Source organism: Pipra filicauda, unplaced genomic scaffold, assembly GCF_003945595.2.
Source record: "Pipra filicauda isolate LSUMZ 115617 unplaced genomic scaffold, ASM394559v2 scaffold167_size3244652_pilon, whole genome shotgun sequence".
Lineage (NCBI taxonomy): Eukaryota > Metazoa > Chordata > Aves > Passeriformes > Pipridae > Pipra > Pipra filicauda.
In genome coordinates this window covers 3,203,836-3,229,270 of record NW_024104184.1, presented here as the reverse complement: position 1 = coordinate 3,229,270, position 25,435 = coordinate 3,203,836, and the positions used below count along the sequence as shown (strand labels likewise).

At 40.8% G+C, this 25,435-nt stretch overlaps 1 protein-coding gene across 1 annotated transcript in view; it reads right to left on the bottom strand.

The window, feature by feature from the left end:
• RELN (reelin) overlaps positions 1-25,435 on the bottom strand; it is a 236,001-nt gene that overhangs the window by 14,763 nt on the left and 195,803 nt on the right. The window contains exons 22-30 of the mRNA XM_039379451.1: positions 22,970-23,082; positions 16,324-16,461; positions 15,499-15,685; positions 11,635-11,840; positions 8,183-8,354; positions 7,605-7,805; positions 5,253-5,488; positions 2,991-3,148; positions 1,893-2,100 (exon numbers count right to left, since the gene is read on the bottom strand). Of these exons, the coding sequence (XP_039235385.1) occupies positions 1,893-2,100; positions 2,991-3,148; positions 5,253-5,488; positions 7,605-7,805; positions 8,183-8,354; positions 11,635-11,840; positions 15,499-15,685; positions 16,324-16,461; positions 22,970-23,082 (1,619 nt within the window). The remainder of the gene's footprint in view (positions 1-1,892; positions 2,101-2,990; positions 3,149-5,252; positions 5,489-7,604; positions 7,806-8,182; positions 8,355-11,634; positions 11,841-15,498; positions 15,686-16,323; positions 16,462-22,969; positions 23,083-25,435) is intronic.

Here is a 25,435-nt window from a genome sequence, read left to right as displayed (position 1 = left end):
TAATGAAAGAAAGAAAGACATGCTTCCAGAAGACACAGCACTGGCCTTTGCTAGACCCTATTTTAGGAAGAGTTGTGTTGCCCTTTTGAAGCAGCTATTCTCTTCTTGGAACACAAAAGCAGACTGGGGTAATTGCTGTAGTCTAAAGAGTCCATGCAGCATGAGGTGGCTACTACCCTTTAGCACAGACTGAAGAAAGCAAAAAATCCATGTTAGTCCCATTTGTATTTTGAGAAGACCACTGTGTTTGCTCTGTCTAGCAAACAGCTCAGGGTTGTGGCTTTGAGCTTCAATTGTTGAAGGAAGGTAACCTCCTCAGCGTGATGCTTAAAAAAAAATAAAGTGTTGATGTATTTTGAACAATCAGTTGCAGCAGGAGAGCAGCTCACACAGCGAGTACATGCTCAGAGGAGAGATCTCAGTTGCTTTTATCAAGTGTCCGTCTGGCCATTTATGTTCTAGGTGCAGTTTTAAGACCATGTTTGTGACCATGTTCTTGCGCAAAACAGAAGCAGTGATAGATTAAAAAAGTCAAGAAAGAGAATTGCTCAGTATTTCTAAACTTCTTTTGGCTTTTAAAATGGCTCAAACTCTGCAAAAAAGGAAAGCTATAAGTATGAATATCTGGCATTAAAATTGGTTTCAAAGTAATATTAAAGCTAAAGGAAATACTTTTCTTTTATAAGAAGATTTCTCTGTGAAAGAAGGAGTAGCTCAAAAATACTTTTTGAATATAGACTTCTTGATGATGTGGTTACATCATGGATGCTTCACAGGACTAACAACAGGTGCTTTAAAGATGGTGGAACAGAAATGCTCAGATCTTCCCAGAGTTCCCAGAGACAAACATGTGCTTGTCCAAAGCGTATTTGTCAAACAATTAATTATTCTAATTATAAACTAATTAAAAAACTTATATAAATATATTGTGACAAGGCAAGCAGGGGACAGAGGAAATGCAGCTGGTGCTGTGCGGGGCAGTGCCGGGGAGCAGCTGAGGATGTCCCCAAACCTGCAGCACCTACACTGCCCTACAGAGCACTGCTTGCCTGAGCTGGAGAGTGGCAGCAGTAACTTGTGGCCAGACTTTGCTGAGTGATGTCACAAATTAAATAATGGAGCAAATCATGGCATTACTTACTCTCAGAACAGTATTTGTCAGGAAAAGTATCTTTTATTAAGCCAAATGGCATAATTGTAGGGTGTGCAAGGTTTCAGGTGGGAGATCCCTTATGAGATTGGACAAAGCACCAGCAAACTCCAGACTAAACAGTGGTTAGAATTAACAGCTCTTTGTTTATTCTAATTATATTAATCAGTTAGACAATTTGAGAGAAGAGGATAATTGCTGCCAATGGAGCAGGATTCAATGGCAGCAGGGAGAGAGGTGAAGGCTGGTTACCCTCTTGGCTATGTAGAAATAATTCACATTCCATTCCTTTGCACTTCTGACAAGTAAACTAATTCACAACATCTGGCAAGTAGACAAAAGCTCCTTGCTATGCCATCATCATGCCTGCAATTCAACAGAGTCAGCAGAAAAGGAGTTTTTCTCTCCAGTTCTGGGCAGAGTCTTAGTTTTTGTGCATTCTCAAGACCATGTCTTGTGCCTGTCCACCTAGAATACAATGCAAACTATCTTCTCAGAAGGATAGAGAGTTAATATTTTATGTTGCTATTCCACTGTTCCTAACCTAAGTATTCTCTTTCAGAAGAAGGAAATAGTACATCAGAATGAAGAAAGAAGTATTTTTTTCTGCCTTTAAGATTTCTTGTACAGACTACAACTGCCAGAAAACCACTTCCAACCTTTTCACATCTACACTTGCAACAGGGCAGAAGAGACAACATGAATACACAGGCAATTGTGAGAAGCAGCACTGAGGATTGACCTGATATTTGTGGTGTCCAGGGGAACAGTCCTCGCCTCCCTTTTGCCGGGTCCGTTGAAGTACAGAGATTTTCCATCGCTGAGCACACCACAGCCTGTCCCAACCTGACCTCCTGTTATCTTGTACCAGAGAGGGCTTAGCTTCCTCTCAAACCTGTCGAACATCTCACTGTGATTAGGCACATTAGACACACACGTTCCATGCGATGCTTCAAAAAAGAAAAAAAGAGGGAAATGCTTTGTTGAAACTGTGCTGAACAGAGTAAGGGTCAGATACAGTACAGTGGCAAATGGTTCTGTTGCATCCACATGCAACAAAGCACTAGGCTCTTCTAAGAAAATGCCCTGATGATTGTACCTTTTCAAACCCACTTTACAAATTTTTGAATGCAGAATAAGCCCTCTTCCTCTAAACTCTAAGATGGCTTATTTCACTAGGTGAAAAATAGCCATGCATTATGCTGATAAGGCATTTTTTGTAAATAGAAAAATATTATCCTTTTATTTTATTTTAAACAAATCGAACAAAAGATGTTAGCTTATTGCTTTGTTGGTATAGAGGGTTGAAAAGAGTGCAGTGTACAACTGGTTGTGTCAATCACTGTTTTTTTCATGGGTTTTGGATTTTCTTCTATTTCAGCATAAAAGCACCTGAAACCAAAAGTGAGCAGAATTTTCCACAGAAGGGCCTGTCAGAGCATATGTTCCCTCCTGGTCCCATGCCATCTGATGGCCAGGGGACTCAAAAATGGCAAAGATTCTTTTGAAGATGATCCAAATGCTTTTAAGCAGACTTTTCAGCTTATAATGTTTTATTTTGTTTTCTCTTTTATTGCTAGTCCCTTCCCATTCATGCAGATGGTGATGTTCAAAGATTGCAATTGCCAGAAACATCAATGGTGTCCGCTGCCTTCAGCTGCTCCACTTTGCCTGTGCTGAATTTTATTTAACAAAACAAAAAGATTCTGGCTGGCAGCCCACGAAATATACGTCATCATACATTTTTCCAGAATACTGGAGAGGAAAAACAAGATGCTAGATTTGCAGCTTTAAGTCAGCCAATGCTTACTATAATCCCATGTGAAGAGGGCTGTCTTACCTGTGTAGCCCAGGTCACAGAAACAGACCCCTGAGACACAGTCCCCGTGGCCATTGCAATAGTTGGGGCAAGGCTCAGAAATGTAGACGCCGTCTAAGCCGAAAGGAGGCACGCTCTTGTGGGAGCTGCTCTCCTGGATCCAGCGGAATCGAGTCTTACTGTAGAGAGACAACAACAAAGGACACGGTATTACTATTCCCAGCTTCAATATCTGCTGCTCCGTGTTTAAGATTAAAAGGATCTTTTCCTAAATTTGCCTTTTGCAAATAGGATGCATGAAAAATAGTTCTGACATCCTACAGTTTTTGTCCAGCATTGCTTAAGGATATTTCTTCCAGATTTTTTGGATGCATTTTGACTTCCTCTATTTCCCTAGCCTGTATGTACCAGTGTGATGCAAAGAACAAACACATGGTTTTATCAACAAAACTGAATGATTAGACGTGACTCTGAAGATGCCTTTTACTACTCAGTTCAATCTGAACAACTAATTACATATTAAAATCCCAGAACTCAATTTCTTACAGCATGAACTTTTCTTACAGCATGAACTTTTCTTACAAAAAGAACTCAGTAATGGCAGTGATGCAGAGTTTGCTATGGGATTTGACACGTTTAAGTAAAAATTTTCAAGTTATTTTGATACAAAAAAAAGCCACTTTCTAAAAATAATGGCAAATAACATGTCCTACAGGACATGAGCACAGAAATACTAAGTTTTTATTCTTGGATGACAACACGAAATTCCTAGAAAACAGTGATTTAATCCTTAACTTATATAACTGAAGCTGCTCCAGAGAATTCAATGAGCTAACACTAAGTTACTCCAGCTGATCCACTGCATAGGAAATTTATTGAAGAAAAAATATTTTGGTTATTCATTTTCAGTATTTAGCTTTTAACTAAATCATTTTATAGGAGCTCCAGAGAGGGGAAGAGATTTAAAATCTCACTGCCAATCTAATGGATTAACTAAGATTCTCCTTTCTACTCTGCCTAAAATACGATAAACCTATTGCTTCCCTTTTTCTGCTGTGCACTGGGATTTGGTAGGTAGGTGATCATCGTGCTCGGGCTCTGTACCAACTGATGAAATGCGAGCCCCTCTGGTTAACCCATAAGCCACAACTTCTGAAGTGACCCACAACAAATCCAGTTTTCAACATGCCAAGAGCCTCATTGGAGTCACAATACTTACATTTTTAATGTATTAGCATCAGCTTCTTATTCCTGATCACATTACTGAACATAATGCCAAACAGATTGCTGCTATTGATTCTGCACTGCTTGTTTTGGGTAAATCAAATCAGCTGGTGTCAGATCTGTGCAATTTGGCACCTGCTTTTATTGGCTAATTACTGAAGAAAAGACAAACTTGTTATGGTACACGCTGCTATTTCGAGTCCTTGCAGCAAAGGCATCAGCTCTCCTGCTACAAAATATGCCACACACTCAAAATCTGTGCCTGGGCTTGAGGAGGATGAGTCCATGGCAGAACGATGGGGCTGAAACCCCAGGGCAGCACTGGGGCAGTTGCCTGGGGGGTGAGAGGCAGGAGGCAGCAGGGACATGGCCAGGGGCTCAGTGGGGACAGATGCTGGCAGCGCTTGGTGCAGCCAGCAAATCGGATTGGGTTGTTTTACTGCTGGGGTAAGACAGAGAGTAAGAGGAGTGAGAAACTTCAGTCAAATCCAAGTGAGATTGAGAAAAGCTGCCTGATTTCAAGGCTTATTTGTGTCTTCCAGCATCTGATATTTTCTCACCAGTATTAACCCGATGCTGAGGTCATGCTTGCAGGTGAGCACACCTATTATTCCTCCCTGTTTTGCCTTTGGCTCTCCTGGCCACCCTCAGTGACACAGCACATCACACAACAGCCCAAATACCTTTCTAAGGTTTCTTTGCCCAGTGGTAACTAAAATTAATCCTGTTCAACTGGCTTATTTGATTCATGTGACTTATTACACTCTTGCTGGTGCTTCTGACCTAACTGATATATATAAAGACAGATGATGGTTGATGTCAAATTAAAATGTGCTGGGTGCCTTGCTGCTTTGTAATTTAGTTCTATAGAACAATCTGACACCTTTAAAATGGAAAACATCTCCCTATTTTGGGGAGCACAGTATATTTTTCCCAGATCTGCCATTTTTTAAAGCTGCTTTTATTCACAGCTTTGCAACTTTTTCCCAGTGTGGCATCACAGAAGCAGCAGCTAATTCATGGGTCCCACTGGCATCACTGGTTTACAATGCACAGTACCTGGCTGCAAGCGACCTGGGGATAACAATAGTAATCCTTGTCCAGTCCTCAAAGTCTCCCGTGTGGTACACGGTGGGCTCGCTCAGCTCCCGGGAGCTCCCTTCGCACCCCTTCATGCCCGGAGAAGCAGGGTAGCAGCCCTCCTTCACCAGCGACCAGAAGAGCCCAGCATCATGTGAGTACTGAAGCAGAACGGGAGCAGAGCTGCTGTACTGGTTGGTGCAACCAATGTTCAGCTGCAAAAAAAGCAGAGCATCAGATATGAGCTGAAGAAACCTGCACTGTTATTAGTATTTATTGTCTGCAGACCACCTTTGACTTTTTGGTTTGGGAGGCTTAATGCTCCAAACACTTGCTTTGAAACCCTGAGCAGGGGTTGGTAGGACTGAGGGTAGGACTCTGTTTCCTACATGTATATGACGTCTCAGTAAAAATTCCCACTATCCCTTCATTAAGGCTGCCGAGTTCAGCACACCAAAAGGTGCAAAGAACTTTTCAAGGCTCTCTGTGCGTAGCATGCCCCAAACAGCAAAATCTGCACAGGCACCTCTGTGCCCAAGAGTGGGAAGAGCTGTATACTCTGAGATCCTTCCCATCTGCAGTCTTCCCAGTGTGACCAGAGGATCAGTCTGACTCCCAGGTGAGCCCTGACCACAGCCTTGTCATTGGCCTTGCAGGAATGATGTCTGGGAGTTGACACTGCAGCTTGGGCCCTCAGAATAGAGTAAAATTGGATTAAGTAGAAAAATGCATATTAAAATGTGAAAAGAGAATGTAACCAAGACAAAAATCGACTGCTGATTTGAAGTTTTCAGTTTCATTTTTCAAGCTATAAGAAAAATATTAGTTTTCATTATTTTCCTGCAGGAATTCTACTTGAGCTGTAGAATGTAAAATGTAAAACAAAATAATTCATGTAAAATGAAATAATTCTGACAAATTGCTGTCTTTGAGTTTATCAATGCAAAATTATTCCAGCTTGCTATTTAAAATGGAAATTTCACAAACTTACAGAAGCATTTAACCGTATGCTTAAAATTAAAGCATGCAAATAAGACGAACACATTCATGTGCAGGCTGGTTTAAAAGCTTTCCAAAAAAGTCTGAATTCAGGCCTTAAATGATAGACTTTATAAAGAAGAACTCACTGTTTTGTGATACATGTTGTTTATGTTTTGTGTATTTGTGTTACATTGCCAAGTGCTTCAGTGATGAAACGTGTATGAAACATTTTTAAGTATTGATTTTTTTAGCCTAAAAATTTTTTTAAATGCTGCTGCTCATCAAACCTACAGAAGGGAGACTTAGTCACTGAAGTAGAGGAAAGTGGTGAAGAGGTAAATAGCATCTTTTTTCAGGCTAAATAGTATTGATACATTGAGATATTTTTGTGTCTTCGTTTAAAGTATAAAACTACAAGCAAAACTCACTCAGAAATTGTACTGAAATCCCTCGGTTTGTATAGCATTTCATTAGCATAACTTTTAGATGAAATGAGATTATTTTACAAATCCCATTATTTCTAACTAACTTTCCTATTTATAGAACTGTGGGAATTATATTTGAAAAGCTGCCTGTAAACATCTGATCTCTTTAATAATTCCACTTGTAAATTATTCAGTGTCTGTATCCACCAATTATGTAAGGACCATGTATTTGTGGTGAGCTCATTAAAATTGCATTGCAACCAACCTCCAGAATTCACCAATGGGATTTCATTATAAACTCAATAAAATTTTGATTAGGGTTCAGAAACAAGAGCTTGTCAAAGCAAATATACTTTCTTTGGAGCCCATATTCTGATGTATTGTCAGACCACTGAAATTTCTGTAAGCCCTTTAAAGAGGAAAATGCTAATTGGAGCCTATATTCATTGACACAATGAAGTAAATTATATGAAAAACCCACACTGGAGTACAGAGCAGCTTGTAAGTCCTTAAATAGTTTAAAATACAAAAATGTACGCAAACCACATTGGAGCTTTTGTACTCATGGAGCCCCAGACGGGATAAATCCTTTTTTGCTTGACATTGCAGTAGCATTTCCTGGTACTGACTTGAATACAATGACAGTCACTTCAACCCACTTGTGAAATGTATTGAAGAACAAAAAGCTTTAAAACTTCTCCAGAGGGGTAAAAACGCTCTCCTGCACCAAGGCTTTGGCTATCCTTCCAGAAAGCAGAATGGCATTTTATGCTGTTTGAATTCCATACTTCTGCTCTTCACATCTTCCTATACAATGGTCTAGTTTATCACGTTGATTTGAACTGTGGCCACAGTGGCATCTTGCAAGTATTGACTAAGGGCAATTTTAGGGATATTCTTGCAGGGATTTATGTTTCAGGAATACCTTGAACTGCAGGACGTATCCAGGCTTCAGACTTAAATCTCGAGTCACTGCAAACCGGTCTCCATCTGATTTACCAAAGAGCATGGCAGAGGGCGTGGCAGAGCAGAAACTTTCATTTTTGGTCATCCCTTCGTTGGCCAGCATTAACCACACACTCATCTGGTTCATAGGGTAATCGAATGCTGGCTTTTCATAAAAGTTCTGTTAGAAATGAAAAGGAAAGCCACAAGTACTATCACCTTGCAGTGTGACTTCGGAATAATTCCCAAAATTATCAACTTTCAAATTTTGCAATTTGTATTTTCTGTCATTTTCAAAAAATTGTAATTTCCAAAACTTCAGTCCCGACTTTTTGAGGAAATACATCATTACATCCTCTGTCACAAAGATTAGGAGCCTGATGATTTTGTGACAAGACCCAAGTTATTCCCACATAGAGACACAGCTGCAAACACTACAGATGCTTCTTTAAATAGACCCAACATTTTCAAAGAAAATTATATTCAAACAAATGTCTCCTAACAGAGAGGATGGTCCCTGGTTTGTGGGGATGCCCAGAGCCTGCTCTTGCTTATTACCTGTGGTAAAGTGGGATTAACAACAGGAATGATGTGCTTCTGCTTCTCTGACAGGATGATGATGTCATCGATGGCCCACTGATCATACCCTTCCCCTGAAAACACGGGCTGCCACCAGCGAAACCTAGTGCAAGGTGTCTTGGCTGCAGCTGGCAGCTCCAGATAGACAAACCTGAAGAACAGAAGTGAAGCAGAACTTTAGAGAGCACAGTTTGTAGAGAAATGTACCACTGAAGAGGGAAAAGGGGCATCTATCTTACAAGTCCAAAGTCATTTGCATTTCCAAAGAAGGGCAACAAAGCTGACAAAGGGTCCAAGAGAGTAAGTCATATGAGGTGTAGCTGAGGGAGCTGGGGTTGTTTAGTCTGGAGAAGAGGAGGCTCAGGGGAGATCTTATCACTGTCTGCAACCACCTGATAGGAGGCTGTAGCAAGGTGGGGGTTGGCCTTATCTTCCAGGCAACCAGCGACAAGAGGACATAGCCTTAAATTGTGCCAGGGGAGATTCAGATTGGACAACAGGAATAATTTCTTCACTGAAAGGCTGGTTAAGCATTAGAACGGGCTGCCCAGGGCAGTAGTGGAGTCACCATCCCTGAAAGTGTTCAAAAAATGACTGGATGTGGCACTTAGTGCTATAACATGGTGGTGTTCAGTCAAACACTAGATTCAATGATCTTGGAGGTCTTTTCCAACCTTAACGATTCGATGATTCTATTATTCTAACCTCCTATATATCTAGATACCTATTTATACACTGCATATGAAGAAGCTGTCTTTATCCTTCCTGTCTGTGGAAAATGTAAACTCTTTAAGAAAATGTCTATTTTTTATGATCTATTACTATATTGCCAAGCACAATAAGGAACTGATTTGAACTCTGCAGCTTTGAATTAAACTGTTCAGCTGATCCATGTTCAACAAGTCTTAATGTTCTTCTGGTGCCAGGAAGTAATAGTGAAATATGCTGGCAAAATTAATTTCTCATTCTCTTCTGCTGATTGGTCCTATTTGTAGAAAAAAGCATCCTTCTGTTACAATGCAATAGATTATGTAGCAGAGCCTTCTTCTGCGGGTAAAAATATTTCAGCCCTCCTATACATATGTTTATAAAAGAACTTGAGTTTGTCTCAGTTTGCTTTATGTTTGACTTAGGAAACATCTTACTAAAATGATGTTAAATAAAAGTTAAATTTTCCAACCTAATCACACATGTCAAAAGTACAATAATTAGTTACTTTCTCAATCCTGTTTAAGACAACTTACATATATGCATTTCTAGATACAATATTTTTGGCACTCTTTCTTTATATCTCATGTTATTTTGTGTCATGGACTCTGCTTCATTTGCCAGTGAGGCAGAGATAGGAGAAGAAACTGTTGTTTTCCAGAGGATTCCGAGATTTATGTGTTGGAGAATAAGGAATTGTCAAAAAAGATCTAGACTGCATTTGAAACAGCAGGAAAATAAATCTGCATAGCTATGTTCTGTAAGGACCATCACTCTTGATTGCTCAGAAGGGCAATATTTTGTCTAAAACCAATGTATTGGATAGCCTAGTGATGAAGGTTTCAGTATTTAGGTTCTTTGTTGAGTGTGTCCTGAAGGGAAGGTGGTAGCTGTAGTTTTTCTGGATTTTAGTACGGCTTTTGATAGTGTACCTCACAGCATCCTTATGGACAGGCTGTCCAACCGTTGGAAGAGTGGTTTCAGGTTATGCTGGGTGAAGACCTGGTTGAAGGGCAGAATTCAAAGGTTGAGGTGAATGGGGCTACATCTGGCTGGTGACTGGTCACCAGCAGTATTCCTCAGGGTTCAATCCTAGAGCCACTCCTGTTCAATATGTTTCTCAAGGATCTGGATGCAGGCATTGAATGCACCATTAGCAAGTTTGCTGATGATACCAAAATGGGAGGTTGACTCTCTTGAGGATCAAGAGGTCTTTCAGAGGGATATTGACAGATTGGACCATTGGGATTGCTTAATGGGATGAAATTTAACAAGTGGGAATGTCAATTCTGTGCCTAGGATGGAGTAACACTGAGCACAAGTATAATCTGGATGTGGCTGGAGATCAGCCCTGCAGAAAGGGATCTGTGGGTGCTGGTCGGCAGCAAGTTCAAAAAGTGTCGGCAGCAAGTTCAAAAGGTGTCAGGAGCATGCCCTGGCAGCCAAGAGGGCAAATGCGGGGTGCACCAAACACAGCATCACCAGCTGCTCAAAAGAGGTGATTGTCCTCCTGTATTCAGTGTTGGTGTGACCTCACCTTGAGCACTGTGTGCAGTTCTGGGCCCCTTGGTCTGAGAAGGATGTGAAGGTCCTTGAATGCATCCAGTGGAGGGCAACAAAGCTGGTGAAAGAGCTGAAGGACTTATGAGGGACGGCTAAGGATATGGGCTTGTCTAGTTTGGAGAAAAGGAGGCCGAAGGGTGACCTCATTGCTCTCTACAGCCTCCTGAGGAGGGGATATGGAGAGGGAGATGCTGAGCTCTTCTCCCTGGTATCCAGTGGTAGGACTCATGGGAAAGGTTCAAAGCTGTGCCAGGGAGGTTTAGACTGGACACAAGGAAGCATTTTTGTTCCAAGAGTGTGGTCAAGCACTGGAACAGGCTTCCTAGAGAAGTAATTGATGCCCCAGGCCTGTCAGTGTTTTAGAGGCATTTGGACAATGTCCTTAATAACACACTTTAACTTTTGGTCAGCCCTGAAGTGGTTGGGCAGCTGGACTGGATGATCACTGTAGGTCCCTTCCAACTGAAATAGTCAATTCTATTTTATTCTATTGTATTCTAAACAAAATTCAATAGTTTTATACTTCCAAGTGCCTAGATGGCCTTTAGAAAAAGACAGTCTGCCAAGTTACAGAAGTCCTTCTGAAAGCGTTGTTCATTGCAATGCAAAATGACAAGATGGGAAAATAAAATTATTTGCATGTTGAAAGACATGGATGATAGGTAACAGAAATAATGTTAATACTTATGCAGACAACAATTTAAATTTTCACTGGCAAGGTATCTTACAGCAAATTTGAAATGCTGAACATGAATTCTTCTCTTCCTTAAATACTTATTTAAAGGAGCTTTTGTTTTATGTGACATTAATACATGTTCGTTAGATTTGAAACCAGAGTCAGAGGAAATGGCAGATTTCTACACCTCTTTTGGGCAAGTTCTGTATTTGCTTGCTAATGTTTTGCAGATATTAGAATTTTAGTCAGGTTTCATATGGGAGGTAATAGGAAACTTTACATTTTACTTCAGTTTTTAAAGGTCCACTTTCATTACATTTTTTATTCCTAGTGACAGGAGTTTACTGTGGGAGCCTGAAAAAGTTTCCATATATTGATGGCTTTAAACATTATAACCTGAAATTATTATTCATGTTTTCATAAATTGAGAAATATTTTTTTAAAAGCTGATGCAGTATGAATATAATTTAGACCAAAATTATACCTGGGTTTGCTGAAGTCAGAGAAATACATTTCTGCTAGTAGCTGCCAGTTGATACCACCATTATTGCTGTACTGCAGCAGCACACCTTCTTCTCTGCTGTCAGGTTTATTGCATGAAGAACTGTCTCCTCCTATTTGGATGTAAAACTGTACAAAATCCACCCATGTTGTGTCCAAATCCCAGCTTACCAACTGTCTTTTTCCAGCCTACGATACAAAGAACAGACGGCAATAATAATTTTAATTATGACACCTTCGTTATGAATAGAAATATTTAAAATTCAACACAGATTAATATTGCACAGAAAATTACACAACATGGAGAACATTGAATTTTGTGTTAATTTGATCTCTCGGTTATTCTTTTTGGCCATCCTTTATGTCTTAATGACCCTGATATGATCCCACAAGTATTTTTATTACTAGATTTCAACATACAATGCAACTACACAACATGATTTCCACACAACTATTTCATCTCATTCCTTCAAGGTCCCAAGTACATCCAGAAGATAAAGAGCAGATGCTGGATATCCTGAACCAACCAGGGTTAAATTTTTAAGTTTTCAGCTTTTTAACGATAACGCTCAGAGATGTAAAAGGCTATTTCTGACATCTCATCTCCCCACTTAAATCTTGCACTGCATAGGGTTACCTGATCACCTGAAATCAGCCCCTATAATACCTGTTGCTTGAAGCCCACTTCCTATACAAGAACTGGGGCTTGGCATTTTCTCTTCATGTATCACCCAGATAAGATTTGTTCCTACACAAAACTATGCTCTTTTCCTAGTAAGTATTGTAAATCAGGAACCTCTCAAATAAAAACTGTGGATTTGGTTTCACGTTTACCTAAGCACAGCTGAGAGAAAAAAACAGCCTTGTAAAATTTAGTGAATGGCTTTTCCAAGACCGTTTTTGAGTTCCAGCAGGTCAGTGTGGTCACTTTGTGCATGACAGCAAAGGAGGACTGAGCATATTCATCTAAAAAAAAGCTTTAAGGTTTAAAAACCTTTTTTTTTTGTAACGGGAATTATCCCATACCCCTCTTCCCTTTGTGCCCTGGTGCTTGAAGCTGAACTTGTGGGCTTGCACATCAACAAACCTACAAGATGCCGATATGCGACATGAAGCTGCCTGCAGCAAGGCAGGACACAGGACAAGAGCAGTGTCCCCATGGAGGTGCCCTGCATGCCCTGCATCTGACACAACCCTGCCCCAGCACAGCACCATGATGCCCCAGGCTTTTACAGGTAAGCCAAAGCTGTATGTGTGCAGCCAGAGGGAGGATGCAGGGATCATATTTCTGCATTTATTAAAGTAGCTGCAACCTGGCACCACCCCCCAAAATGGAGCAGAACTGTCAACATGTCCACTGTTTCTGATTCCCTAAAAACTCATGGGTTTACCTCATAAAAAGGTATCAAAAAGGAAAACCTGGGCTAAGTTATATAATGATGCCTATGTTTTAAGCAATATTTTTCTTTTCTCTATCACTTGTACATTTATGATCTTCATGGTAAATTTCCGGACAAACTTGAGGTAAGCAAGTAACGTGATCTAGCTGAACACAAGGAACAAGATTATGAGCTGAGATTTAAAATACCATCTGTGTTTTTTAAGGATGATAGATGAATTTAAATCTTGTTTGACTAACCACCTCTTTCTACCCAGTTCAGGGTAAACCCAGCAGATAAATGTATAGTGCTTTCTTTCTCAGAACGTTTTGCTTTGCTGGTGTAACAGCCTGGGTCCATAGCTCATTTGCAGACCCTACCAAAAAGGCCACCTCACACCATGAGACTAATTTCCAGAAGCTGAACACATGTGGGTTTGAAGCTCAGTTAGCTTGCACCACTGATGACAACTAAAACCTGTGAGGCATCCTTTGACTCTCAAAAAGCTCATATAGATACAGTCATACTGATTTGGTTTTGAATGTTGCCTGCTGTCTTGGTTTATTTGCTGGTTTATTCCCAGCTGAGCGAATCCCTCCTGGATGGTGCCATGAGAAGAAGATGAGCTCAGTCTTGGGCGCAGCCCTGAGCTTTCCAGTGCAGCCTCAGATGGCTGGCCAAGGTGACACTGATAATCTCTTGGTAGTTTACTTTCACAGCTTCGTTTGGAGACTCACTGTAATTTGAAATAATCATCATCAAATCAAACCAGTAATGGGTAATAATGATGCAAACACCCTTGCTGCCCCATGGGCAGGTGTTGCCTGGCTGGCTGAGCGTACCCAACGAAACTATTGCAAGTGGGTTTTCCACACACCCCAGAGAAGCTTTGCCTGCCAAAGGGGTAATCACAGAACCAGGTTAATTAAGAAAGGGCACAAGTGGCATAAAACCTCAGAGGAATTGCAGAGGCTAATTGAAAAAGCTTTGTACTGTAAACACGCCCACAATTGATTAAAATGAGTTGTAAAACAAAAACAGAGGGTTATCAGAACACAGCCAACATTAATTCTGGCAGCAGTAATTGATTGTGGCAGCAAACATTAGACATTCAAATAAAAAGTGGCTGTTTGAGCAAATGAAAAGAAATGGAGCCCGTGAATATGAGTTCCCCAAAACAATACAGAAATGTTGGGCAACTATAAAAATAATTTTTTGTTATACACCAGCATGGTCACTAGACACCTTGAAAAAGATCTAAACAGAAATTAAATAAACCACCTTCTGTTGACAGCACACAGACTGCTACTACTCCAGAAATGAATGATAACCTAACCCTTAGAGATCAATAGAAAGAAGCCAAGAATTTCTAAATGAGTTTTTCACTCCTCCTTAGCAAAAATCAGAAGAAAGATCATAGCAGGTTCATTCTAATTTAGCAAACTACTTTTGAGAAACTTGGCATAAGGAACTGAGCCAGAAGGAAAAACATCTAACAGAGAAGACAATTATATAAAAAAATCCAATTATCACAATTAGCTAGTTATACTGATTGGTCTATTATAAAGTTTTCAGTGCAGAGCTGTATTTCCAGGGGAGTTGGATGTGAGACTATGTAGGAGTGCTGAAAATTATTTCATGGGTTAGATTTTTGTAATGAGGTAAACAACACACAATTACACAGCATTGCATATTGGGTTATTCTTCTGGGACTAATCTGGCTCTCATGACAGCAATGGCAGTGTGATCAAACCTTTAAAAGAGAAGCACATAGCTGCATTTATACTCTTCCTTTCAATTAAGAACAAAACAAACCCTAGTACTAGACCCGAGGAAGAACAATAAAAAAAATAAGTCTGTGATTACAACCCGTAATCTTACATCTGGTAATAAAGATATCTTTTTATTTTAGTTATAATTGCTATTAATTAGCAGAATTCCCTATATCTCTTTTCTGTTCTATTATTTTTTGTCTGCAAAGCATCCAAGTTATGCAAAAAAGTATGCTCCTACAGGCTAACCACTATCTAAAATCCTGGAGGAGTTGGTTTTTTCCAATAGTTTTGGCCCTATGATCTCAAATTAAGCTGACTGTCCTGTGAAAAGCCAACCTTTCTCCACCTCTTACCCAGAACAGTACAGACAAATCAAATGGGAGGTGCTGAATGCTGAGAACTAAGTCTTAAAACAGAAAATATACAACTAAGACATTATGAATGTACAGCACACTGGTAATTTACTTCCTTTCATTACAGCTGGTATTTCTTGAATACATAATGCATGTGTCTTTCCCTATCTCTTTTGACTGTTTTGTTCTTTACCTGCAGAGCACATCTGTGCTGTTTAATGCACTTCTAATACTGCGTGCAGCTTTCTGCCACCTCCTTTTTCTTTGCCATACAACCACATCATGCTCCACTCAAACCTGCAGAATGTGCCTTTTGCCGTCTCCCATCCCTCTTTAGTACCTTGTTGAAGTAGAGCGAGGAGCCAGATGAGATGACCCCACAGCCTTCTTCAGGCTTGACGATCTCTCCCCCAATAATCTCCTGCCACTCTGTCTTCAGGGTGTCTGGGTTCTCAAAATCAGACATGATGGTTGAAGAAAGGGGATTTTCAGGCTGACATTCAGTACCCCGAAACCCTGAGTCACACCTGGAAAGAAGTGTAAACGTAACAAGCTTTTAAAGACTTTATTTGACACTGACAATTAGTTAAGGTGGTGCAGCGACCTTTTAAAATTAGATGTGAAATAACAAATCATTCTTGGACTGGAATTTTGGAACATGGAAACAAACTAGAATAACTGGAAATCCCCCCTGTATTTTATTTCTAAAAAAAATCCCTGTGGTGTCCAGAAAGTTTGAAGCTGGCAGGCAGTAGTCTGGGCCCTTGGTATTGCACCCATTCTGACAGCAGCTTCCTAGCAGTGCTGAGCTGGTCCCTGGCATCCTTCTGACCCAGCAAAACAGCTCCAGCACTAAGCTCGTCCCTGGGGTTCCTGTGCAAAGGGCTGGAGAGGCCACCAGGACACCTGCAGCAGGGCAGCTCTGTGCCACTGAAAGCTCTTCCAATGCTTGGATCTGCCAAGGGTAAGAGTCCTTGGACAGATGTTGAGAAGCAACTGGCTGTTAATGTTGCTTGAATGGTCTAACCCCTTCATAGTGCTTTTACTTTTTAATGTTTAATCTAAAAATAAGAACAACAGCCAAGAAAAGAAAACTGTGGAAAGTAATAAGATACCTGAAGTATCAGGAGACCATTGTTAAGAGGGACTGACAAGGGATTTATACCTGCAAACACCGTGGTCGCACCAGCCGTGCCCGCTGCACATGTTGGGACACTGCTGTCCAATGTAGATGTTGTCCAAGGCCCACTCATCTTGGGCTGTGTAGTAGCACTGACTCCAGCGGAAACGCGTGGCACTGGACCTTAAAAGCAATAACAGTGCTTTACTTTGTGACTCTTTACAGAACTGTAGGAAAAAAAAGATAAAATGTAACTAAAAAAAATAAAGTTGCTATCACAATCACAGCCCAGGCGGCAAAGGCTGGCACAACCAAAGACAGATCTTTGTAAATTATCTTTCTAGACAATGCCACTTGCTGCACAGGGCTATATAATGGACTTTCCAGTCACTGGTGACATTTCTACATAAGCGTTACAGGGATTTTGAGCATTATTTTAAGGTAAGCCTCACAATGAGTATTCCCGGATTTTTATTGAGTCCCGTTCTGTGATGGGTGCAAAACTAGAAAGGTGGATCTAGGGCATGACTTTGGTTTTTATATTTTTGGTCATAGTTAACAGGTCAGAAGTTGTGTAAACAGGTTCCTTCTGATATTTATTATTAAAAAAATTATTAAAGCTCCTGAGTATAAGTGTTTCTCCCATTTTTTTCCCCATACAACAATAGTTGACTGTTTTTTCTTGGATATGAAAATTTCCTTTTGTCAGGATGATTCTAAATTAGATTTAGCTCACATGTCTCTGGTGACATTGAGATCGCCAGTTTTTGACAAAGATCCTCTTTCATAGCTTGTATTTTTTTCCACACTACAAATAGCTTGCTCCTGCACAACAACTCAAAATCTGTAACACCCAAGGTTTGTGGTGTTTTCTTGCCTAACTAAACTCTGGATATTTGTAATATTCTTCAAGCAAAAACCTTGTTGTAGTTTCTCCTTTCTAGTTTATCTTCAACAGCTTATTTTTCTTTAATATAGTGAAGTCAGCTAACATTATCTATTAAACAATTCCTGTTGTTGGCCCTCTAGAAGATTGTCCAATGGGACACTGAAATTTTCCATGGGAGTGACTCCTGCTAGCCAAACCCAACCTGACATCCACCACACTTAAAAACCAAGGCTGGAGAAGAAACTGAATCATGAGAACAACAATTTTTGTCATCATCAAGCCTTTCCAAGCTGTCCTGCCAAACTGTGAACATCCAACAGGTTACAGATGTTGGCTAGTGGCCACTCCCAGATGGTGTAGGCAGACACCCTCCACTTGACGCTTGTGCCGGAATGAGACTAAAAAAAATATATTGCACGTGAAATGAAACAAAGATCAGAAATCGTTTGTGGTGGGGGCAATATGGGCACTGAGGCTGGATCAGAGCTGTGCAAGGGTAGGACAGAGAAAGCAAGGCTGACTGAAATTTATAAAATCAGATTTTGAATTGGGAAAGGCCTGTGTCTGGCCAAGGGCTGGTTGGAGGGAGCTGAGGATGAGAAGCAGGTGGTTCCTATACGAAGCTTCTTTTCTAGCTTGTTTCTGAGCCATATGGTTACATTTTGACAGCACAGGATATAATGCTGTTACTCTAATTTAAGATAAAAATCCCTTTCCCCACCCCCAATAATTTATGTGGAATAAGGCTTATTAAAATGAATATTGTAAAGGTGGCCGAGCCACCTGCTTGCATGTATGGAAGCAAAAAAACAGATAGAGCCGGCCTGGGTGGCTGAAGTGGACACTGTGGCAGAGCAGTCAGCCATTCAGGTGGCCTTTCAGTCACATACCAGAAGTTTAATACACGCGTGCAGAAATTTTTAAAATACCAGTTTTGAATTGCTTTAAAAAAAACAAGTGAAGGTGCCCAAAGGCTTGATTTTTAATGGAAATGATGCTTGTTGTCTGTTCTAAGTATCTGTTTGATATCACAAGTACTGTAAGCATTTTTACAGCACACAGAGTTAATCGGCAGGGGCAGATATGCTGATTAAATAATCCCTCAGGATATAATGTATTGATGGGTTACATTAGAAGAGCTATGAATTATACATTAAAAGTGCACAATGCCAGTAATCTGCACACGAAGAGCTTCCTAGGCTTGTGTAGGCACAACGGACAGTCAATATTCACCACAATTATTTACTGTTTATTTTCTGAGTGCTCTGAGGTCAGCACATCACCTCAGTGGTGAGGTTCATGTTCACTACAGAGTTTCAATGGCACCACAGAGAGCCCTGACAGAGGTTTTAGGCTCTGGAAAGAGCAGTAACAACTGGTGCTAACTCTAATGCGTGCTGAGGAAAATAACAATACTGATACAGAAGAATGGTATTAGAGCAGGCAAACACACACCCCCATGAACTCCCAGCACAATAAAATTGTGTCATGTTGTTTTCCCAAGTAACAGGAGGGAGAGTATTGTGGTTGGGCATCTCTGGCTTTCATCAGGGATGGGGTGGGGTGTGAGACCCTGCACCCTAGTGTTATTTACAACAAAGTGGAAGAAATTTACAGTGTTATACACCATGGAAGTTTCATGGTGCCCAACAAATGGTGGCGTACCCTAAACAGCTCCTGGTGTTGCATGATGTGGCATTGATGGCATTGCCTCTCACTGGCTGCTGCCAGGTGCAAACGACCCTTCAGGGTGGCTTTGCAGCTGCACCACGGCTGGTTTTAGGGCACAAAGCTCACATCCAACCTACACAAACAGCGGGGAGAGCCCAGTCCTGTGTAATGACAGAGAACACCTCTGTGCCCAGTGGAGCACCACACCTGAGGCCCCACTGAGAAGATCCCTGTGCAGCTCCACTTTGGGGCTGTTCCCAGGGCTCAGCCTGCACTGTGAGGCACAGAGCTCACACCAGAGCCCACAGCCCCTTCTGGGGCTTGTGTGGGTTTCACCTGACCAAAGTGTTTCTCTGGAGAGTCTCACTGTACCATTTCTGATGCAGGGGACTGCCCCTGCCAGGTGCAGAGCACAGGGCCACATGCTGCCGGGGTATCTCCATCTTCCTCCTCAGACTCCTGATGTTGGCTGCACGTCAAGCCAAGGGTGTGCTCTGCTCCACTTGTGACTTAGAAGTTCCCCCAGATAAATGCAGCGATTGCAGGAGGTTTGTTTCTACCATTTAAGGGGAGGGGAGGAAGGCAGGAGGCTCATTACTGCCTGGAGATGAACATGTGGCCGAAACGGAGGTGTGGCGATGGGGGATGGTCCCCGGGGAGCCACATCACAGCGGGCAGGGGTTATTTTTATCTGCAGACAGCGAGCTCTCCCCTGGGGACAGCTTTGCCACTGCGGGAATTCCGTGGTCCCCGAGCTGCTGCCAGGGGTCCCGCGGGAAGCGATGCCACCGTCACAGGGCTGCGGGCAGCGAGAGCTGTCATAGATCCGGATTCCTCCCTGGGTGAGGGATAATGTGTGTTAGGCTGAATTGGCAATTGTGAAAGCAACGCTGCTGAAAAGCCAGTCCTGCTCACTGTTTTTGAAAGCTTTCCAAGGCTGCTCTGCACCTCAAGGTAACAACAGCTTAAGAGAATTATGCTGTTAGAAATGGTAATCAACAATTTAAAAACAGCCATGTTAATTAAGAAAAGAGAATAAGGAGATGAGTGTCAGCTGCATTCTCAGTGATAAAATACTGGTTTTCTGGACAATCACCATTTGGACATCTATTGAAATGGGAAGTGCAGCACAAGTAAAATAAACCTCCCTAGTTCCTCATATTGTTTCCTTTTTTTTTTTTTTTTATGCTACTGGAAGGCAATCTGGCTTTCTGATGACATTATATCTAAGTCAGGTTGATGTCAAATAAAAGTCATTGTTGCTGTGTGACATTTTACATAAGCACAAGGAAATCATGTCCCAGAAGTACTGCAAGTGAAATGATGTTCTTTCTGTTATAAAATTTTTCAGATATGTGAGTTAAAATAAAATCATTGCCTTCCCTACTGATATTAAAAGCCCTAATGATCTAATGCAAATTTGTGGCTGATAAAATTATATTTGCTACCTTCTGAGTTACCATAATTACATTTACCCAATTATCCTGAAGCTCTCATTCAGTCATTAGGTGTTGATTTGTTTATGAAGTCAGCAACTGACAGCTGCTTGTATCTCATTAAGGCCTGTTCATATGTAAATGCCTCCCATAAAACTGAAATTAATTTTCATCACTGTTAGAAATGTTCAGTTCAAGTACAATACAATTTCAGCAAGCAGGTGCATACATTTCATTTCTTCAATACAAGTCTCACTCTTGCAACAGATTTCCCAATATCCCAAATCTCAGATAACACAGGGACCTTGCAAAATCATGCTTGACAGATGCAGAACATCTACAGATGTGCAGAAATACCAGCACACCCAGAAAGTTTTACAAGAGAAATAGGTGCTGTTAAGGAACAATTTTCCAGCTGCATCAGCACAGTGCCACAGCCTGACACTACCCATGCACCCAAGGTGCAAACCTTCAGTAAGAGCTGTGCATGAAGGGATAAAATCTCCAGCAACTGTGGCAGGGCTGAGCAGGGGTGTGAGGACACTTGAGGCTACCAAGGGCCAGAGCAAGGCTAACAAGTCATTCCTGAATCCTTGCTTAGGTGGTTTATTTCCCTGCGCAGTAAGCACAGGGCAGGGTGTGTAGGTTGCAACCTTTGTCTTGAGGGGTTGAGACAAAAGGAAGTTCTCCAAAGCACCCTTGCTCTCACCCCAGTTTCGGGAAGGCAGCAAACCTGGCTCTACCCCTCTGCACTGTTCTTCCTGGCCATTACTAAGATTTTGCCCATGGGTGGTTTTTGCAGTGGAATACAAGTGGGAAAGGGATAGGGGAGGGAGGGAGGACATCCCAAAGAAGAGCCCTGTGGAGCATGTTCACTACCAGCCACCTGGTAGGATGCCCTCCGTGTGGCTGGGCTGGCAGTGAAGGGCACACATCAAATGTTCAACAGGAATGCCCAGGTTTTGGAAAGGCAGAAACTTGCTCTCTGCTGGTAAGCGTGCTTTTAAAATGCATAAAAAATCCCCTCCCAATCTCAATCCAAAAGAACTACTGAGCCCTCAGCCTGTTCCTTGCCAGTGGAAAGGAGAGTTAAAAAGAGGGGAAAGTGGCTGAGATGCATCTGGTGTGCTGGATTGATTTCGGTGAGGAACATGCAGCCAATCTTCCTCTTCATCCCAATAAAGCCATAGCACAACACAACACAGAAAATGTGTTCTATGAAAAGCAAAGAAATGTTCAGTGGTAATTTGTACCTTAATTACAAACAAAACTCTGGTAAAAGACAGGAATCCCTTCAGATAAAAGATTGTGCAAAGAGTGTGAAACATTTATGATTTGTGCACAGCATAAAACAGGAACCCAGCTATTACTCCATCATGATTTCTCCCCATAGTCTCCTAAATTAAAAATAAATTGTTTGCTTCTGTCACCTCATATGCTGAGAAAAATGAGTAGATCCTAAAGAAGAAAAGGTCCATAACATTGGTATTACCATCAAATACAGAATGTATAATAATAACTTTGAGTACAGTATATATATCTTATAAATAAATTTAAGAATAACAGCCTGCTTTAGAGTGTAACCTGAAAAATTGTAGACACTCTTTTAACTCCTAAGTGCCTATGTGAACCACAGATTTTGCAGCTGGTAGAACATAATGGCATGTAAGATTCAGCACATTATAATCTAATTACAAAGCACTTAATCATAGACTTACTTGTGCTATTTGGTATTATCTGATCTGATATGTTTTAAGGATTTGATATTTGCCCTTGATATTTTGCCTGTAAATAGGAAATTCTGAATACTGGCTGTACAGTAAAAATGGCCAGTGTGTTGAAAGAAGGTATCGTTGTGGTGTGACTGATGGAAATAGGTTGTGTGGAGGCCGTGGAGAGTGCAAAAAATAATGATGAAGGATGGGGAAATACAATGATAACTTAATCTGAGCAAGCTCTCATTGCAATTGCTGTGATGGATTCAGGTCAAGCATAAGTAAAATGTAACTCTAATTGGAATAATTAAATTCTCAAATGAAGGAAGCCCTGAAGATTATTGGGATTTATGACAACTTTTTATTTGTATATTATAATAAAGATTTTAAAATAAACAATGAAAGAAACCATGTAGTTAAAAAATAAAAATTTTAGGGCAGGCAAATGTAGTTTAATTAAAATAAGATGATTAGTGTAAGGCTTTCTCATAATTTCTGTTGCTGTTTTTTGCAGAAAAGAATGTTATTTTTAAGACATGCTATAAAAAGAAACAAAAGTTAAAAAATTCCCAGAAATGAATCATTAGTTATTGTTTATAGAAGGCTTTGGTCTGAAGATGTAAACAATAAGGAATGTGCAAAATAAAAACTAACAATCCAAATAAAGCTTTCCTCCAATGGGGCATTTATAGACAAGAACCACTATTTTTGAAAAGGTCTGAACTTTATTAGAAGAGTCAGAGTATGTATTAAAAACAATCCTAAACAATAGTTTCTGTTGACTTTCCCAACATTTCACTCTCTAATTATGTAAGGAATGCATTTTTATGTTAAATACCTGCAACTGGGTCAGCTCTGGCACCCCACCTACTGGCTTCAGTATGACCTACAGAGAACTTGTTCTTTGTCACAGCAATTTAAAAGCAGATGAATTATCTACACCCCAAAAAAAATTTTAAAGAGAAGAAATAAATGCTCACCAAGTCTTCTGTGGTAAAAGAACAGTGATTCTCCTCCACTGAGTAAATTCACTAGAGTGGTAAATACTTGCTGATGTAAACTCCTGACAGCTTGGCATACTGGGAAGACATTCCTTAAAGTAAAACATTTCAAAACCAGATTTAATGTTAGGGAATAATCGGGAGCAGAAAGAAAGGTTAAATATTCAACAGAAATAGGAGCTTGTCTGGGCCCAGATGTTGGAGTGAAAGACCCAGAAGCAGAAAAATCCTGGCATGATGCAGAGAAATTTCTCAGACAACCAGTAGTACAATTAAGAATGGAAAAAAGCCATACAAGTCTTTAAAGAGTTTAGCATTGGTGACTAGTAATGTTTTGCTTTCCTCCATGAGGGTGTGTAGCTCATTTTTTTTTTTACTGTTTTCACCCCAGCATCTAGCATGGACTATGAAGGAAGCCGACAAGACCACTACGGAATAAGTCTATGAAAGTGACCTCCAGACTCCAGAACATTATACCAGTCATTTTGGAGACCTATTTGTGAGCCCTTGCCTGGGCATGCTGGCTGTGCCCACATTCTCCATCTGCAGGGGGGAGCAGGAACAGACAGCGCCACAGCAGAGCACTCAACTGCAGCTACTGGAGTTGTGTCCAGAGGCTCTTCCCATGCTCTGCAGCCTGTGTTTCCTTTAACACCTACAGCAAGTGGTGTAAATTCCCCTTTCCTGCTTCTATGATTATTTCTGCATTTAAGTCGGATTCCTAGTGAGGTCTGTTCCCCAAACTTTCTTTTTTCTACTCAGAAAATATGAACATTATCACATCTTTTAATATTAAATATAATTGAAGTTTATTATCCCAGCTTCTTACTGTTTTCTAGAATTGCCCTTCCCATGTTACTTCATTTACTTCATTTTTTTCTGCTATAGTTCATTCATTTATATATACATAGCCAGAATAGCACCCAAAACTTTTGTGCTATGGTTTTGATGAGGTATTAATAACGTGCTTGAAAGTTATTACCAACCTGCATGATCCTGTTCTAGGTACCCACTCAGAGAGTTCCTTCTGCCACTCACTGCCACAGCACAGCTTCTCCTGACCATCCCCACATGCCCAAGAGTCTTTTGCTGTTCACTGCTGTGCTCACCCCCACGAGGGTATCAGGTAAGAAGGGGGCCTTAGGGACAGACACCTGCTTATGCAAGTAGCCCACTTTGACTGCTCTGAAACTAATATTAAAGCAGTGATTCTCTACAGCAGTAACGGCAATTAAGAATATTTATATAGTTAAATTATACACTAATAGTTATATATTAAATATGATCAAGGGCAGAATATATTATTTTACAGAGATGTTTATTGCTCAAATATCTTAGAGTATTAAATGAAGATCTGAGACCTTATTCTGTTTTGCTGGGACTTCCTTTTAGTAGATTTTCTAAAGGCTTAATTTCCTTTCCAGCAATTTTCAAACAGTTTTCATTGATTCATCTCCCCTAAAAGATCTTACAAAACAGGGTCTGATCAGTGCTTGTGAAGCAAACAAAACTTTCAAACATTTTAATTAATTAGTGTTTTGTTTATTTGCCAGATTATGTCCTTGAAATATACTACAAATAGTCTTTTATCACAGCAACATGGGTGGTGTGAGAAAAATGATTTCGCTGCAAGTTCTTCTCTCTGAACTCAGCTTCATTCAGCGAGGAAAGGAGCACTAAAATCTGAAGGCAACTGATCTTCCATTGATGGCAAGCACAAACTCCAAACACCCACCACTAGGAGTGGACACCATGGTGATGCCATGTATAAAAGACACTAAGAGCATTTGAAATACAGAATTTATAGCTTTCCTCTAAATTTAGTTTAAGGTAAGAAATCATGATTTAGATTTGCAAAGTGTAAAAACTCATTTACTGCCATTTCTCTATTCTGCCCACCAAAGTAAATGTGCCAAATACAACATGGCTAAGGGTAACTGGGCAAAGCTCATAGAAGATGTGGAACGTGACATATAAATCCTTCTGTGAGCCTGGAGAGCAGGCAGTGAAAACACACTAGGACAAGTTCCCTGACACCCTCTGAACCCGCTCAGAGGCAGCCAAAGGACCTTGGTTAGTTCACCCTGAGGCCAGGGAAAGTCCAGCTTTTGATCTAAGAGGGGAAACAAAAGCACAAAGCATGGCCAAATTTGCTACTCACATTTGTGCTGAGACAGGGCTGAGCCACACAGGGAAATAGCAGCCAACACTGCTATTTGCACTTCCAGCAGAGTGGGGGAAACAGCCGGTCATTATGGCCCTGGACTGTGTTTGAACCAGGGATGGGAGATGAAAGTCTCTACATTACAATCCCCTGAAGGAATGCGCCTTCCATTTACGAAATGGCTGCGCACAAGGGCAGAAAGAATTTCTGTCCATTTAAATTCCAGGAAACGGTACATGCATTTTGCTCAGAAAAACAAAGCAATAGCACAGGAAAGATCT